At 42.2% G+C, this 16355-nt stretch overlaps 2 protein-coding genes across 5 annotated transcripts in view; both read left to right on the forward strand.

Moving 5' to 3' along the window:
- The window catches only part of CSNK2A1 (casein kinase 2 alpha 1), an 80447-nt gene that overhangs the window by 58219 nt on the left and 5873 nt on the right, over nucleotides 1-16355 (forward strand). For 3 of the 4 annotated variants that reach the window (XM_070420089.1, XM_070420088.1, XM_070420091.1), the window contains one exon: nucleotides 1632-4528. In XM_070420089.1, coding sequence (XP_070276190.1) covers nucleotides 1632-1747 — 116 coding nt within the window. In that variant the 3' untranslated portion in view covers nucleotides 1748-4528. Of the gene's footprint in view, nucleotides 1-1631; nucleotides 4529-16355 lie in introns of those variants that run through there. The other variant, XM_070420090.1, reaches the window with a different exon arrangement.
- The window catches only part of TBC1D20 (TBC1 domain family member 20), a 29366-nt gene continuing 27927 nt past the window's right edge, over nucleotides 14917-16355 (forward strand). Inside the window, exon 1 of the mRNA XM_070420087.1 lies at nucleotides 14917-15070. Within this exon, the coding sequence (XP_070276188.1) occupies nucleotides 15001-15070 (70 nt within the window). The 5' untranslated portion in view covers nucleotides 14917-15000. The remainder of the gene's footprint in view (nucleotides 15071-16355) is intronic.

Here is a 16355-nt window from a genome sequence, read left to right on the forward strand (position 1 = left end):
GCTATCAACAGGCTCTTCTAGGAATCCCCAAAGTGTGTCAGAGGGACATGAATGTCCCAACAAACCATGAAAAATAAAAGGTGATCCTTTTATCTCACAGTTTAGAGTGACAGTAGTTGACATGGTCCTCAGAAACAAGATTAAGAAATTGGGGAGATTCGACTCCTGGTGTGGGAACCAAAAAAAAAAAAAGAAATTGGGGAGAGAAGATGTGGGGTTTGCACACAGGGTGTATATGAGTAAAAGAATGGTTCTTTGATTCCCCCCCCCCCCCCCAAAGCAATTACCATGTACCTAATAAATTGTAAATATATGAAATTATTTTTCCTTATTGTTGAGTCACTACGACTTAGAGCAAGTTTTTGTATAGAGTACACAATTATTCTAAAGAAATTATAGGCCCATATTGTGAGAATTATACATATAGGCAGATCCACGTGAGTACACTTGTAGTGAGGTCCTTTACTCAGACACCCTCAAAGAATTACTGTTAATGAGCTAGCTGCCTTCTAGAATTTATCACCTGGGAATCTTGCCTATGTGCAAAAGGATGCATGTCCGAGGTCGTAGCCTTATTTGTAATAGCAAGATATTGAAAACAGCTCTCAGTAGGGAACTGTTAAATAAATTATGGGACATCCATTCAGTGGAATGCTATGCAGCCAGAGAAAAGAATGAGTGTTTCGTGTTCTTTTCTAGCTCCAACTCCAAGATAATGTGAAAATAAAATAAGCAAGGTGCAGAGCCATGTCCAAGACCAGGAGTGGGCAAAAATATATAATCACATTTCTATATATGGTATCCATATGAATATTCTGATAAAATTGTGTTCATGTATATGCATAAAATATTTCTAGAAGGATATACCCTAGAAATGGTGCCATAGTGACAGGGCAGGGGAGATTTATTCACTGTATATTCTTTTGAACTTCCTCAAATAATGTTTTAGCTTAGAGGTGGGAAGTGCTCCTTTCCCCACTAAAAATAACTTTTTTTTGAAATTTTAGTTGGCAGTGTGATATAAGCACATGAGTTTTTACTCTAGCCCTCTGCTATTCAGTATGGTGGTGACTAGCCACAGGTGGCTATTTAAATTAAGCAAAATTTAATAAATGTTAAAAAACAAAAAAAACAGTTTCGTAGTTACACTAGCCACATTTCAAGTGCTCAGTAGCTAAATGTGGTTAGTGGCCACTAGTTTAGCACAGGTTATAGAACAGAATATTTGCACAGTGCTGCCATAGAGAGGCCTGGGTTGGAACCCAAGCATAGTTGCTAACTTTACTAGCTGTTTACCTTTGGTCAAACTGCTTAAACTCTCCAAGCATGGATTTCTTTACCTCCTAAATTAATTAGAACTTGCCATTTTAATTTGTGAGGACTTAATTTGAAATCAGTTTAATTTGTAAAAATCTGGCAAAGGAGATACCTTTAATAAAGAGAATTTTTTTGTGTGTGGAATATAATGAACAACATAAACTGATGAACAAAAATAGATCCAGAGACATAGAAGTATCGAACAGACCAAGAGAATTATTTGTGTTTCACTTTTGAGATAGGGGCTATGGAAAACTGGTGACTAAGATGTCCATGGTTGGTGTCTCTGACTTACCCTCATCTGTTTCTTTCAGGGATTTCTTCAGTGCCAACCCCTTCACCCCTCGGACCTCTGGCAGGCTCACCAGTGATTGCTGCTGCCAACCCCCTCGGGATGCCTGTTCCGGCTGCTGCTGGCGCTCAGCAATAAAGGCCCCTTCTGTCTCCTGAGGCCTGAGCAGAGGTGGGGGAGTCCACTCTCTCCTTGATGCAGCTTGCGCCTGGCGGGGAGGGTGAAATACTTAAGAAGCACCGTGTCTGAACCGTTGCTTGTGGATTTATAGTAGTTCAGTCATAAAAAAAGAATTATAATAGGCTGATTTTCTTTTTTTTTTCTTCTTTCTTTTTTTTTAACTCGAACTTTTCATAACTCAGGGGATTCCCTGAAAAATTACCTGCAAGTGGAATATTTCACAGACAATTTTTTTTCTCCCCTTCCAAATTCAGTTCCTCATCACTAAAAAACAAAGACAAACCAGCCTCAATTCCTGCTGCTGCATTTGGGTGGAGATTTCTTCCCATGCCATTGTTCACCCACCATCCCACACTTTGGGGCAGGGGGCTTGTATCTCATGCTCTTTTCCAGAGATTACAAAAATGTAGCTTCTTCAAGGGAGGTGGGAAGGAAGGAGGGAGGACCCAACCTATAAAAGCAGTGTACTGCTCGTCATTTACATCACTTTATTCCCAAAGTGCTTCAGTGGGGTTATCCTGGTGAATCTAGTGGAAATATGTCTTAATTATAGTTACATTGAGATGCTGAAAAATCTACCCAAAGTGCTGACAGGTCCTGAAAATTTCTGTTCAGTCTGAATCATGTCTTATTGACCTGACCCTAAATCCAACTCACTTATAAGTTTAGTTTAAAACTTCAGTAACCTTCCCTCCCAGGCTCTTTACCTTGGTCCTCTCCCCTCTCGTCTCCCAGCATACTCTATAGTTGGAAGGAGACTTGGCCATTTTGAATTCATTTAGCTACTGGGTATAATTTATTGCTTTTTACAAAAGAAAAAAAAACATTGTCTATATAGGTTTTATGTTAAGAACGCTTTAAGAGCTAATGGGAGATGTGGCCACACTTTCATTTTAAGCTTTCCACCTTCTTTCCCTATTTTCCCCTTTCTTCACATGCCATTCAGTGAGAAGGCCTGCCCCTCAGTCTTGTAAATGTATCTGAGAGGTAGGAGCAGAACCACTGTCTCCAGTGAAACTGAAATGGTAGACCTGTAATTGTGGGAAAACTATAAACTCTTGTTACAGCCCTGCCACCCTTTGCTGTGTGTATATAGATAATACTTTGTCCTTCATATGTGAAAGATCCAGTGTTGGAATTCTTTGGTGTAAATAAACGTTTGGTTTTATTTATCAAGGTTAGATTTAAGTTCCCTGTGTAAAGGTCTCGCTGGGTGGGTGTCTCACGTTCACATCTGAGGGGCCTGCAGCCCTGTACCGTGGAGGCTTCCTAAGGCCACCATTTTTATACACCCCTCATTTGACCCATGGTACCGGGCAGGGCAGAGAGGCCTTAAAAAAGCACCACAAGCCAAAGCGTCTCTGGGGATTAAGGATCCTTTGCCATAAAATTCACTTTGTGTCTCAGCAGTGCAGGGATTGGGGATGGAAAAGTCGCCAGTTTTGTGTGTTTGTGTGTATGTAAAGTGGATTTTCCACTGTAATCCAACCACCTAAGTTTATCAGGTGCTTCACTGAGGAAGCCTAGTTTTTTAAGCACAATAGCAAAACCATCAGCTCTGTATCTTCTGTTAATTTAATTACAGTAGCTGCTTGTGGGGACTAGGAAAAATTCTTCCAACATGTTTTAAGGCCTAAAATCTTAGTTCCCCATTCTCCTACCTTTATAGATTCATAAGCCTTTTTCATCTGGGCGTCATAGATAAATGTAATTATTTGAGGAGTTGAATCTAATGAACTTATCTAACTTTGTAACCCAAATTGGCTCTAGTAACTTACTTTATCAAGGTGATGGCTTTAGTGAGTATAATGATGAACTTTAGAGAAAGCTAAAGCCTCCTTTTGTAATGTTTCTCAACCACAGGGAGAACACTCTGTGTGGCAGGTGGTTTTCTTTCTTGTGGCCACTTACAGTGGATATTTATTGTTCTTGACCCTTTTATGCCCTAGAATGCTGTGTGGGTTACCATGTTGAATTTGTGCAGAAGCTAAAAGCACCGGATGTGCCAGAGATGCAATTTGTGATTACGTTTGCACTGGATTGTGATTTGAACAGGACACTATGACTAATAAATTCTTTCTTTTTAGGTGGGGAGGAGGGTTGTTGTAAATCAAGACTTCACATCCTACCCTTGTAGCTCAGAGAATCTAGGTGTAGCAGAGGCTGATGTGAGGAGCTGCAGACAGCTGAACCTCCTAACACGCATCAGACCTTGCAAGAAACTGAAGGTAAATGGAGAGGACTCTGAAATGCCACCCAAGAGCCTTTTAAAAGAAACAAACTTTTTAAAATGCTAATTAAGGAGTCACTGCAAAAGCATGAAAAAAAGACCCAATTGGGTGGGGGGGGGGGGGGCAAGGGTTTACAGAGTAACAACTTCTTTGTTGTAAATTACCTCATCTGTATACCTTGTATTGGGACACTTTATTTCTCAGCACTACCTGTGTCTGCATTGATCAGATTGCAGGAGATGGAATGCCAATATAAGACAGTTGTGTTGGCAATTACTCTAAAAGGTTTTTTAGTATTTTTTAACTTTGTTTGAAGTGGGCTTCCCCCTCTCCCCCCCCCTTTTTTTTTTTTAAGTTTTAAGTCAGAAGTTCCCCCCTCCCCCTTGATTTATTGGTTGTAATTGTATTGTAATTGGTATAACTAAAACATAACTGTGCTGGGAAGAAGTTGTGCCATGAAGGTCTTTAAATTTTTTTTTAATAAAAACATTTAAACAAATGAAATGTCCCTACAGCCTGAGCAGTATGCTTCTCCAACCGACACCGTATGTGATAGATGGCTTAGTTCTCACGTACTTTGAATTTAATATTGAGTTTATAGGGATGTGAAGTGGGATGACTTAAGATTGGTTGAGGAGCACTAAAGTCTGGGAGTTTTTGACATTGAGATAACAGTGAAAGAGTGTGATGTTGCTAAACAGGACTGGTTTCATTCCTGCCCTTGTCACGCACTTGGCTACTTGGCAAATTACTTAACTTCTGAACTGGTTTCATCATCTATAAAATGGGGCCACTGCTTCCTTGGAATTGAATCAGTGTAAATGTCAAGTATTAATGCACCTATTAGGCCCTTGATAAACCTAGTTTCCTTGACCCCCTGTTATGGAGGATTAGTCCTTGGTCCTGACTTTGCTAGTAATTTCACTATACAATCTCCTCTGGAACTCTCCAGACCTCTGTGTGTGTTCAGTCAGGAGGAGACTATGTGAGTTGTCTTCTGAGTTCCTTTTCAACTCTGACATTGATTTTAGAAAGTTTGAATGATTCTTAAGTGAAAAGGTCCATGGAGACAGCTTGTTCACAGCAGAAAAGACCAGTGTTCAATGAATGGCAATAAGCCCTGTGGAAGGTGATTACCCCAGTCCCGGAGACAATTTGGCAAAGTCTCGGTGCCTGGAATGAAGGTGTGCTGGTGAGCACATACTTGGCAGCTCCGATCAAAACTATCAAGAGGGCTGGTAAAAGAGATGAAACTGGGTTTTACTTACTTATCAATGCCAAATAAGTAAATTTTACAAAAGTATATACTTGAATTGCCTTTTATTCTTTCTCATTTACAGTTTTTAAAAATTAGTTTCCTTTAAATCTTCATTGCATACTATCTTATGGCATCTACATCTTATCAATATTTGGAGTTGAAAAGTGTGTTTTAAATAAAGTAGTCATTGTGTAATATCTTGAAACTGAAATGTCTAACATGAACTTTACTTTCTAACATTCCAATTTTATACATGATAAATATAGGAAGATAAATTGTTAGAGAGGGCCTGTTAGAGACAGGAATATATTTTGTAAAATTAGATTTTCAGGGTATGGCTAATTATTATAGCCTTAAAGTAGTGCAGAAAATTGGAGATTGGTTGACATACTTGGGAATGTTAATTTTCTCTCGATCTTTAAATTTCATCTTGTTTCACCTGTTGTCAAGTGTGGTTATAATTAATACTGACTGTTTGAGCATCTCTTGAAAAATCTAGTTTTGTCATAACTGCCTAAAGATTCCCACCAGCAAATTCTCTCCTAAGACTAGAGTTGGGTTTGAGTAGTTGTTTAATCATTAGTCTTTATCTGCCTCTCTACTGGTAATTCCTCCTTCCTGTGCCTCAGCTTTAGGAACTGTATAGCCCAGTGATTCCCAAAGTGGGCACTGCCGCCCCCCGGTGGGCGCTGCAGCGATCCAGGGGGGCGGTGATGGCCACAGGTGCATTTGGGGGCTATGAGTAACTGCTATTAAAATTTTTAAAAAATTAATTTCCAGGGGCTGAGTAATATTTTTCTGGAAAGGGGGCGGTAGGCCAAATAAGTTTGGTAGCCTACAATCGGTGACATGCATGCTAGAAAGGCTGTCTTCCAGGGCCTTTTCCTCCTTAAGGAAAAAGTTAGCCAAAGGCTTTGAAATAAAGTAGTCCCTAGTTCCCTCCTCAAAATGGGTCTGAAAACCTTAATGTCAGCTGATGCTCCACCCTATCTTAAGTGTCTCCCTGCTCCTCCCACTGCCTTTACTACCACTATCCCATTGCCCTTTTTCTTAACCTCACCCAAGGGTATTTTTTCCATGGCTTTTTAGTGTCAGTGGAAGGGAGGGAAGAGAAAGAAGACAGAGACAGACAGACAGACAGACAGACAGACAGACACATCCATTGTTTGCCTCCCACACGAGACTCAACTGGGACCGGGGATTGAACCTGCAACCCAGATACATGCCCTTGACCAAGACCCTTTGGTATGAGGGTCAGTACTCTAACCACTGAGTCACACCAGCCAGGGCAACACCTGCACTTTTATGGTATTATTTTGTTGATTTATTTATTGTCTATCTCCTCACCTGCATATAAACTCCCTGATGATCTTGTATGTCTTACTAATCTGTGCTTAATTATAAAACCTTTTTTTCTTTAAAGTAGGCCACTATCCCTCAGTATTGAACATGATTGACTAGAGTAGCCCAAGGACAATGCTTAGCACCACACCAGACTCATAATAGATGCTCAATAAATGGTAATTTCATCCTCTGTTCTCACCTCCACCTTACCCTTCCCCACCACACAAAAAGTTAATAAAAGTACTGTTGCATAAAGAGCATCTCAAGGTCAGTAGAAACTTGACCTGAGGCTTGCAAGTGTAATTATAAGCCACAATCCCCAGACTGAATTAACATAAGAAAAGGTTTCTTTAATGAGTGGTTGGTGAAATTATAAGTGACTGGAGGCTAAACAATGATCCTGACCAGATTATGTACAGAAAATGATGCCACATCTAAAGAGATGCTATACTTTTTTATTCGTGGCTGTAAAGTGTCTTATGCTAGAAAGGGAAAATATGCATACGTTAAACATGACAGGTTCTCAACAGATGCAGGTCAAGGATCTAATTTGAATTGCCTTGTTCCCACCCTCTACGATTTCCCTCTAAGATTCTATCTGTCTCCTCTGAATTTTTAAATTTTCTACTAAAAGCCAAATATTCTTGCACTATAGCAAACTGCTATCTGGATTTGCCTCTCTGTGGCGATATTCACCAGGGATTCTTACTGGCCTTACTGTAAGAAGCTCTCCCCAGGTACCTCCATATGGGAGTTTATAGGATGGCCAGTCTGTTTATTGGAGAAGTTCCTAAGGCGATTGGGTATTTCTGAGTCAGCTTCATTCTTACATCACCTGCTTTGGCAGTGTTTTCTTGGCTCCTCTGAAAAGGAAAAGCAACAGCGGCTGGTAAGTGGTTCCCTGATCCCACCCTGTGAGTCAGAGTCAAACATTTGTAGGCTTAACTAGAAAGGCAGGACCTTGCTTCTGTGTATTGAGCAGTTCTATGAAGGAATCCAAATAGCCACAGCTCTCCACATCTCATGTATACCTCATTCTGTTTCTCATTCACCCACTCAGCTTCTCAGCCCAGGGTTCCTTATGTACTCACCTGTAAGATGCCTTTCAACAAACTGTTGTTGTCCATGAGACTCAAACCTGTGGGGTAATGTGTGCTTTTCAGATGCAAAAGCAGGAAATGAAATTGTGTATGAGGAATCATTTCGTCTGTGTAAAAAAAAACACCCCAGGGTTAAAAATCAGATTGCCCAGTCAAAAATTGTAGTCAGCTAACTCCTGCTCCAAATATTGAAGATGCTGACTAAAATTAACATAATTTACTTTCAAATAAATAGCCAATTTCAAGGAAAGAAATGGAAATTCCTGGGTGACAGAAACAAATTCAGAGTTCATCCTGAAGGTAAGTGGATGTTGAAGTCACAGTGGCCCCTAAGACACCAGGCTTGCAAACAGATGAGCCTTTGGGGATAGGGTTAGAATGCCCCCAGGGAGATAGGAGACAACCTCTGGGCCTTTCAAGGTGGAAACTGAAACAATCCCCTGGCACTTGAAAGGGCTGTTGCTAGAAAGACAGGATTGGAAGAAAACAAAATATTAATTGTAGTTGCCTTGGGGTTGAGGTTAAGATAGATGTCACAGAAAAACAGTAGGAGAAAGGAGTCCTGAGCTCTTAGGGAAGGGAAAATAGTCAGGGAGTCCTTCCCAGAGTGGGGGCTGCTGGAGCTGGCTAAGAAGAGGCCCACCCTTAGCAATTCAACCTGCCAGGGCCAGCACCTGAGATTTGAACCCTTTTCTCCGGGCTTAGTTCTGCTTCCTGGAATGCTTTTGCATACCTGTGCTGCCAGGAATCCTGTTCAGGTTTCTAGCCAGCCAATGCAGATAAACTTTTTTCTTTCCCTTGCTTTTGCTCTGTGGTCCTTTGAACAAAAAATGTTTATCCTCACAGAAATTTCTAGGTCAGCAGATCTAGGTTCAACTGATCTAAACTAGGCTCAGCCAAGCAGCTCTACTTCAGGTTGAGGATTGGCTGGGCTGAGCAACTATGTTGATTGGATTCAGGTTTGTTCCATGTGGGGGCGGCTCCTTCTGAGTCCCATGCTGAAGTTGCAGCAGCGACCCAAGGCATGATCTTTTTTTTTTTTTTAATCCTCACCAAGGTTATGTTTTTACTAATCCTTAGAGGAAGAGGAAGGGGGCGGAGAGAGAAACATTGATCATTTGCCTCCTCTACACAACCCAACTGGGGATCAAACCTGCAGCCTTTTGGTGTAAAGCAGTGGTTCTCGGCCTTGGCTGCACATTAGAATCACCTGGGAATCTTTTTAAAATCCTGATTTCTGGGCCTCATCCTCCGGAAATTCTGTTTCTTTGTTACTGATGTTGTGGCCCCACCCCATAACAAAGAAACAATTTCTGGAAGATGAGGCCCAGAAATCAGGATTTTAAAAAGATTCCCAGGTGATTCTAATGTGCAGCCAAGGTTGAGAACCACTGGAAGGCATGCTCTTGTGGATTGCTGGAGCACAAGAGGCCAAATGAAATAACGTGGGCAAAAAAATATTTGGAGGAATAAATTTGGGTATTTTCCAAAATTGACAGACACCATACCATAGATCCAAGAAACTCAACACCAAGCAGAATAAATTTATACACAAAAGGCATATCATGTTCAAAATGCTTACACAGAAAATCTTAACAGGCAACCCAGGGAATAAAGTGGCACATACAGAGGATACTTAAGAATTACCAGACACCATTCAAGCTAGAAGACAATGGAATGGCTTTAATGCTGAAAGAAAAAAACAAACCCAGAATCCTATGCGCAGTACAAATAACTTTCAAAAAAGGAAAAATAAAGCCTTTCTCAGATAAAAACTGAGGAAATAGATTGCCAGAAGACCTATAAGAAATACTAAAGGAAGTTCTCCAGGCATAAGGAATATGATAGACAAATTTAGATCTATACAACAAAATTAAGAATACTGGAAGTGGGCCCTAGCCAGTTTGGCTCAGTGGATAGAGCATTGGCCTACAGACCAAAGGGTCCTGGGTTCAATTCCAGTCAAGGGCATGTACCTTGGTTGCAGGCTCCACCCCAGTCCAGGCCCTGGTCAGGGCTCATGCAGGAGGCATCCAATGACGTGTTTCTCTCACATTGATGTTTCTGTCTTACCCTCTCTTCTACTCTCCCTAAAAATCAATGGAAAAAAATGTCCTCAGGTGAGGATTAAAAAAAGAATACCTGGAGTGGACTAAATAAAAATTTTAATTACCTTTAACTGAAGTCTAAAGTATGAAGTGGGCAAACTTTCTGTAAAGGAACTGATAAGTATTCTAGGTTTTGCAGGTCATGATCTCTACTGCAACCACTCTACTGTTGTAGCATAAATAAAAGCAGTCTTAGGCAATAGGCAAATGAGCATGGCTGTTTCAATAAAACTTTATTTTTGGACTGAGATTTAAATTTCATATTTTATGTGCCACTAATCTTTTGATTTTTTTCTCTTCATTTAAAATTGTAAAAGGCCATAGAATGTCAAGCAGTGGGCTGGTTTTGGTTTGTGAATGAACCATCCTTTGCTAACCCCTGGTCTAAAGCAAAAATATTAGCAATGAATTGTGTGTTTATAGCATATGGATAAACGAATTGTAAAACCATACGATGAAATGTTGAGCAATAAAAAGAAATAAACTTGATACATGCAGCAACATGGATTAGTCTTAAAATAATTTTGTTGACTGAAAGCCATACCAAAAAGACTACATTCTGTATGATTCCATCCATTTAAAATTCTAGAAAATTCAAACTATAGCCACAAAACATAGTTAAGTGGTTGTCTGCAAGTGTGGGGTGGGGAAAGCAATAGTAGGAGATGGGGAAAAGGGATTTTAGAAGAAAATAAAAGTATGATAATAACATGAAGATTAGAAGGAAGGAAATGGGAATCTACTGTCGAAGGCAAATTGATTAAAGATGCGTGTTGTAAATCCTAGGGCAATCATTAAAATCTTTCACCTACAAGGCTCCATCCCTGGCTCAATGGTAGAGCATAAGATTGAGCCCTAATGCCCTGACTGGTTTGGCTCAGTGGACAGAGCATCGGCCTGTGGACTGAAGGGTCGCAGGTTCGATTCCGGTCAAAGGCATGTACCTTGGTTGCGGGCACATCCCCAGTAGGGAGTGTGCAGGAGGCAGCTGATCGATGTTTCTCTCCCATCGATGCTTCTAACTATCTCTCTCCCTTCCTCTCTGTAAAAAATCAATAAAATATATTTAAAAAAAAAAAAGATTGAGTCCTAACCAATGGTGACTACAGTGAATGGTTCAGTCTAGGCAGGTGGCAGTAAGACAAACACTCTTCTTAGAAATGCTGAGACAAAGAATTTAAGGTATTCAGTCTGATGTAGAAAGTACTGTATGGTGAGACCAGGCTGTCAGGGTCGTATTAAGACCCCCAAAGGCCTATGTGGGGTTGTAATTCAGTCAACATGAAGAGGTGGGTAGCTGAGAGGTGGAGATAGGGGATGCAGAAGGGCAAAAACTTCAGTTACATGAGCCAATAAATCTTTGCCTGGGCTTTTTTGGGGTGAGATTTTTCAGTCTCTTGCTGTGTAATAAAATACCACAAATTTAATTATCTTGGTTTTGCAGTGCAGGTATCCAAGTGTGGGTTAGACAGGTCCTTTACTCAGGTCTCACCAGGCTAAAATCAAGTCAGGCAAGGCTGTGATCTCAACTGAGGCTCCATGCCCGCTTCCAAACTTACTGTTGGCCAAATTTAGTTTCTTTTGGTATAGGACTGAGGCCCTCCACTCCTAGAAGCTGCCTGCTATACACTGTTTGGCCTTCTCCACAACATGGAAGTTCATTTCTTAAAAAGCAATAGGAGAATCGCTGCTTTGAATTTCTTCAGAGAAGGCCCCCAACTTCTTTTAAATGAATCATCTGATTAGGTCCACCCAGGTCAAACTCCCTTTTTAGGGATCCTGGTTTTATCTGCAGAATCCCTTCGTCTTTGTCTTATAACATCACCTAATCACAAGAGTAAAATCGCATCATATTCACAGGTGCTGCCCACACTCAAGGGGAAGAGGATATGTCACAGACTGGCACGGGTTTGGTATTCCATAAACATATGGATAAGTAAAGGTGACTCTTATACTGGAAATGAAGATTAAAGTAGGTGACATCAAAGACCACATTCAATGCTAAAAATATTTAATTCCACCCTGCTGACTTCATCCCGTCCAAACTCCCGAGCGATCCCGCCTGACCTGCTCCAGCACACGTCTCTGCCCTCACTGGTGTCAGAGTCCACTTTCTCTTATACTGTGCTGTAAGAACACTAAAGCACAGTTTCTAGACTGGTTTGCTTTCTCTTAGCTTCATGATAGTGCCTGTGCCATTTTCTCGGCTAAAATGCTCTTCCCTACACCAACTGACTGACTGCTACCCAACCCTCTATAAAAGCTTAGAAATTTTCCTTCATCACCCCTCTGTGTGATTTGGGCTTCTACAACCCTCTAAGCTTCTTCCCCCCACCCACGCCCCCTAGAACTTTTCACCTTTTATAGTTGAAGAGGCCATCTCCCTAACCTGAGCTGTCCAGGAAGGCAGAGAAGAAAGCTTCATTATGTTAGGTCCTAGCACTGGCCTGGACTGGTTAAGGTCCATGAATATTTGTTGAGCAAACAAATGGGTTCAGTAATCGACATGTTTGTGATTTGGGATCTTCCAAGATACATGTGCTTCCTGGTGTCCTTGGCCCCATGGCAGACCGGCCCAGCAGGCTCTGGCTTACCTACAGGCTCCAAGCTCATGTAACGGCAATGGAAATGTCCATCACAATGCTTGAGTACGCTCATTTCTGTTGATTCAGGAAGGCTTTAAAAGTCCCATCTCACCCGGCCAGTGTGGCTCAGTGTTTGAGCACTGACTCATGAACCAGGAGGTCACTGTTCTATTCCCTGTCAGGGCACATGCTCCGGTTTGCAGGCTCAATCCCCAGTAGGTGGTGTAACAGGAGGCAGACGACTAATGATTCTCATCATTGGTGTTTCTCTTCCTCTCTGAAATCATTTTTTAATATACATTTTATATAAATAAATGGTAATTCATTATTTTAAACAATTCTCATTTGCCATCTAGATCTCCTTTCAAAGAGAATGAGCATTAGGAATTATGAGGCAAAATGATTGATCATGCTGACATATAGAGTTCCATGGTAATGAATTGCAATTAGACAATGTGCTGCACACAAAGTGGGTATCAGCCTGGGACAGGAATTGGTTATCTCCATTCATCTTGCTAAGCATCTGGCAGTTTCTTGACCCTCTCTCTTTTCCCTGAGAGCCAGTCACCTTCTTGTGTTATAGAGAATGAGAGCTGGCCCAAGCCTCACAATAACAACATACTGCTTAGCCCTGGAATTGTGATGATGGGGAGGAGAGCAGATCCTTGTCCCATCATTACTATAGACAAGAATTCACTGGCCAGCACAGTAACAAAGAAATAAATACCCCAAATTGCTTGAGTATATTACTCCCAAATTGGAACAACAATTCTTTAGGACAGTGGTTCTCAACCTTCCTAATGCCGCAACCCTTTAATACAGTTCTTCATGTTGTGGTGACCCACAACCATAAAATTATTTTCATTGCTACTTCATAACTGTAATTTTGCTACTGTTATGAATCATGTAAATATCTGATATGCAGGATGTATTTTCATTGTTACAAATTGAACATAATTAAAGCATAGTGATAAATCACAAAACAATATGTAATTATATATGTGTTTTCCGATGGTCTTAGGCGACCCCTGTGAAAGGGTCATTCAACCACGAAAGGGGTCTCGACCCACAGGTTGAGAACTGCTGCTTTAGGACAATACGCATCTTTTAACCTCAACTACAATTTAGAATCACAACTAGAAATGTTTTAAACTCGCAGTGCTAATATTTTTTGCATTAAGCAATCTATGCAAAAATGTGATGCTTTAAATACTTGTAATATTTAAGATAATTTTGGAAATTCTAACAGATTCTTGTACTGATTACAAACATATTTGAATAATAGATTTGACTTGCGATTTTAAGTCGAAGTCTTATTAAATTTGTATTGATACATTTAAAAGAACTCATGACTTAACATGTAAGTTTATTTCATTCACAAGAATTACATAAAATCCCAAAAGGCTTTGTTAGAAAATTGTGATACTTAAAAAGAAAAGTGAATTATTAAATTTATAAGTGCAATGTCAAATCTTCAAAAGGAATTTAATCAAGTTTGTTAATGTGACCAATGATATGGTTGTTAAAATGACTAGATTTATGAATGGAATTGTAAAATTTGTTCTTTGAAATTAAGAAAACTCGATTTGGGGATTTCTAATTTTAATAAATTGAATATTCGTTTTAAAAATCAAATTAACCTCAAAGCAATCGTTTCTGCTTGTGAAACCTACCCAGAGGGCCTTTTTAAAAATGACTTGTAATGGTAGATAGACCATGGAATTTGAATTGAACATGAAAGCAAGGGAGGCGAGGAGTAAACCCAGGGGGCTGGATGTCTGGAGAGAATAAAGAGCAGTTTGGTAGGGGTCACCCCGCAACCAGAATCGAAGGAACTTAAGGTGTGTGGGGCAGTTTCTGGCCTCGACAATAGGGGTGTGACCGAGGGAATGCGTGGCCAACTGGAGAGAAAGCACTGTCATTGAAGATGAGAAAGTGGTCAAAGATCTGATAAGACATGTTCATCTTGGATGAGTGGCCAGGTTTGTGCAGCTCCAAGGGGGACACTGGTCACATAATCGTCTGTGAAAGGCGCCTCCTGGCGCTGTGCAGTGAACAGCCTGCGGAACCACATAGAATGGTTCTGATCAAGGCCTGAAGTCGCCAGGTATGATGACAGGAGCATGTGGGTAGGTGAGATAGGAGGTAAGATCCTTGTAAGCAAAAACACGAGCTTTTCATTGTGAAGTAGGTACTATATGCGTGGTAGTATTCTCAGCACTTTCCCAATAACTGAGTTAGTACTCTCATTATTATCAGCATAACTTTACAAATAAGAAAAGCAAAGTAAATGACAAAATCTGTTCCGGAACGCACTTGCTCTATATACTTCTGACGCAACTCTCCCGGGCGCTCCCCGCGCTCTCTCCGCTCAGGGCGCCTGTGCGCCTGCCCGCCCGGGAGGCCGGCGCTCGTTCTGGCGTCGCGGACGGTCACGTGCCGGTACGGGGGCGGGGCCCGTGCGCAGATGCCGTGGCGCCTGCGCGCAGCGGGCTACCGAGCCGGGCCTGCCGGGAAGTGCGGGCGCGTTTTCTCTCGGCTCCGCCACCAGCCGGGGCTCGGGCCCGGGCCCGGGCCCCCGGGACATGGCCTCCCCAAGTGCGCAGGGCGACGTCCCCACCTCCAGTCACTGGGACGACGGCGCGGAGACGGCAGGTACGGAAGCCGGCCGGGGCGTCGAGGGGTGGCCTGCGAGGACAGCCCGAGGGACAGGGGCGACCCTAGGCGACGGGGACAGCTGTCGGCGGAGCGGGTCCCGGCGCCAGCGGCGCTCGACGGGCCACCTGGGTGCGCCCAGGGCCGAGGGCCGGGCCGGGCCGGAGTCGGGACGGCGGGGAGGAAAAGGCCGAAGGGAAGGAGAGCCTAGTATAGGGGCCCACGGATGCGGGGACCAGAGGAGCCATGGTGGCAGAGCCGCATCCCCTGTGGGGAGGGCGGCGGGACTCGGCCCCGGCGCGTCTCAACGGGGGAATCGGGTCTGAGAACTGGGCTCAGCCTCAGCCCGGCCCGAAGCTGTCCGGCCACGTCCACAGACTCCTGCCACCTCCCTGGTTGTAGGGCAGGTGCCCAGACCTCAGCGATCGCCGCCTTGACTTCCGTGGTGTGAGTGGACACATATTTCTTTTCATCGCCATAATATCCAGTCCTTTTAAAGTGCACCGTTCAGTGGTTCTTAGGACTTTCACAGGGTTGTGCGATCTTCCCCACTGTCTAATTACAGAACATTAGTATTCCAAAGAGGAAGCCCATTCCCCAGTCTCCACGGCTCCTGGCAGACACTCATCGACTTTATGTCTCAAGCCTGTCCCACCTGTCTTAATGTTATTTAATTGTGTAAAAAGCTATTTTCTATTTTTATACTGTCTCACCCTAAGCCATTATTTCTATGAAATCATGGTTTCATTGTGCACTGTTTTCAGATATGTTTGACATATTAAGATAGGACTGTTAAAAGTATTCATGTTTATTCTGCACCAAGTAAAATAATCTCTTTTTCCTCTGGGGAAGATAATTAGCTTTCCCACTCTTTGGTGGCGGCCATAGTAGAACCAGTTGACATATTCAACCCACATATGATGATGAAGCACCCGGTATCCACATCTTGTTTCTCTGAGCTCGTTTTCTGTCGTCCCCCTTTTCTTCCTGGATAGAAGTGGAGCTCACTCATCATATTACTTCCCTGGGCCCTTTGGCCTTGTAACCCTTTGATGGTGTGTGACATCTGTCTTCATGGCATAATAGTCCCTGCCCCAAGTGGTGCAGGTCTGTGACCTGTTGTAGTGCAATTGTTTTGAGAGACTGAGTACCTCCCAGTTTCCTTCATTTTATTTCTCTGGATGCATGGGAAGAACTTAGAAATCAGAGTGTTTTTATTTTGTTTTGTTTCACGGTTTTTTTTCCTTTTTGTTTTCGTTGTGGTTTTAATCATATTGGAGAATTG

This window comes from Myotis yumanensis, unplaced genomic scaffold, assembly GCF_028538775.1.
Source record: "Myotis yumanensis isolate MYYU_CA2020_CCGP unplaced genomic scaffold, mMyoYum1.0.hap1 SCAF_7, whole genome shotgun sequence".
Lineage (NCBI taxonomy): Eukaryota > Metazoa > Chordata > Mammalia > Chiroptera > Vespertilionidae > Myotis > Myotis yumanensis.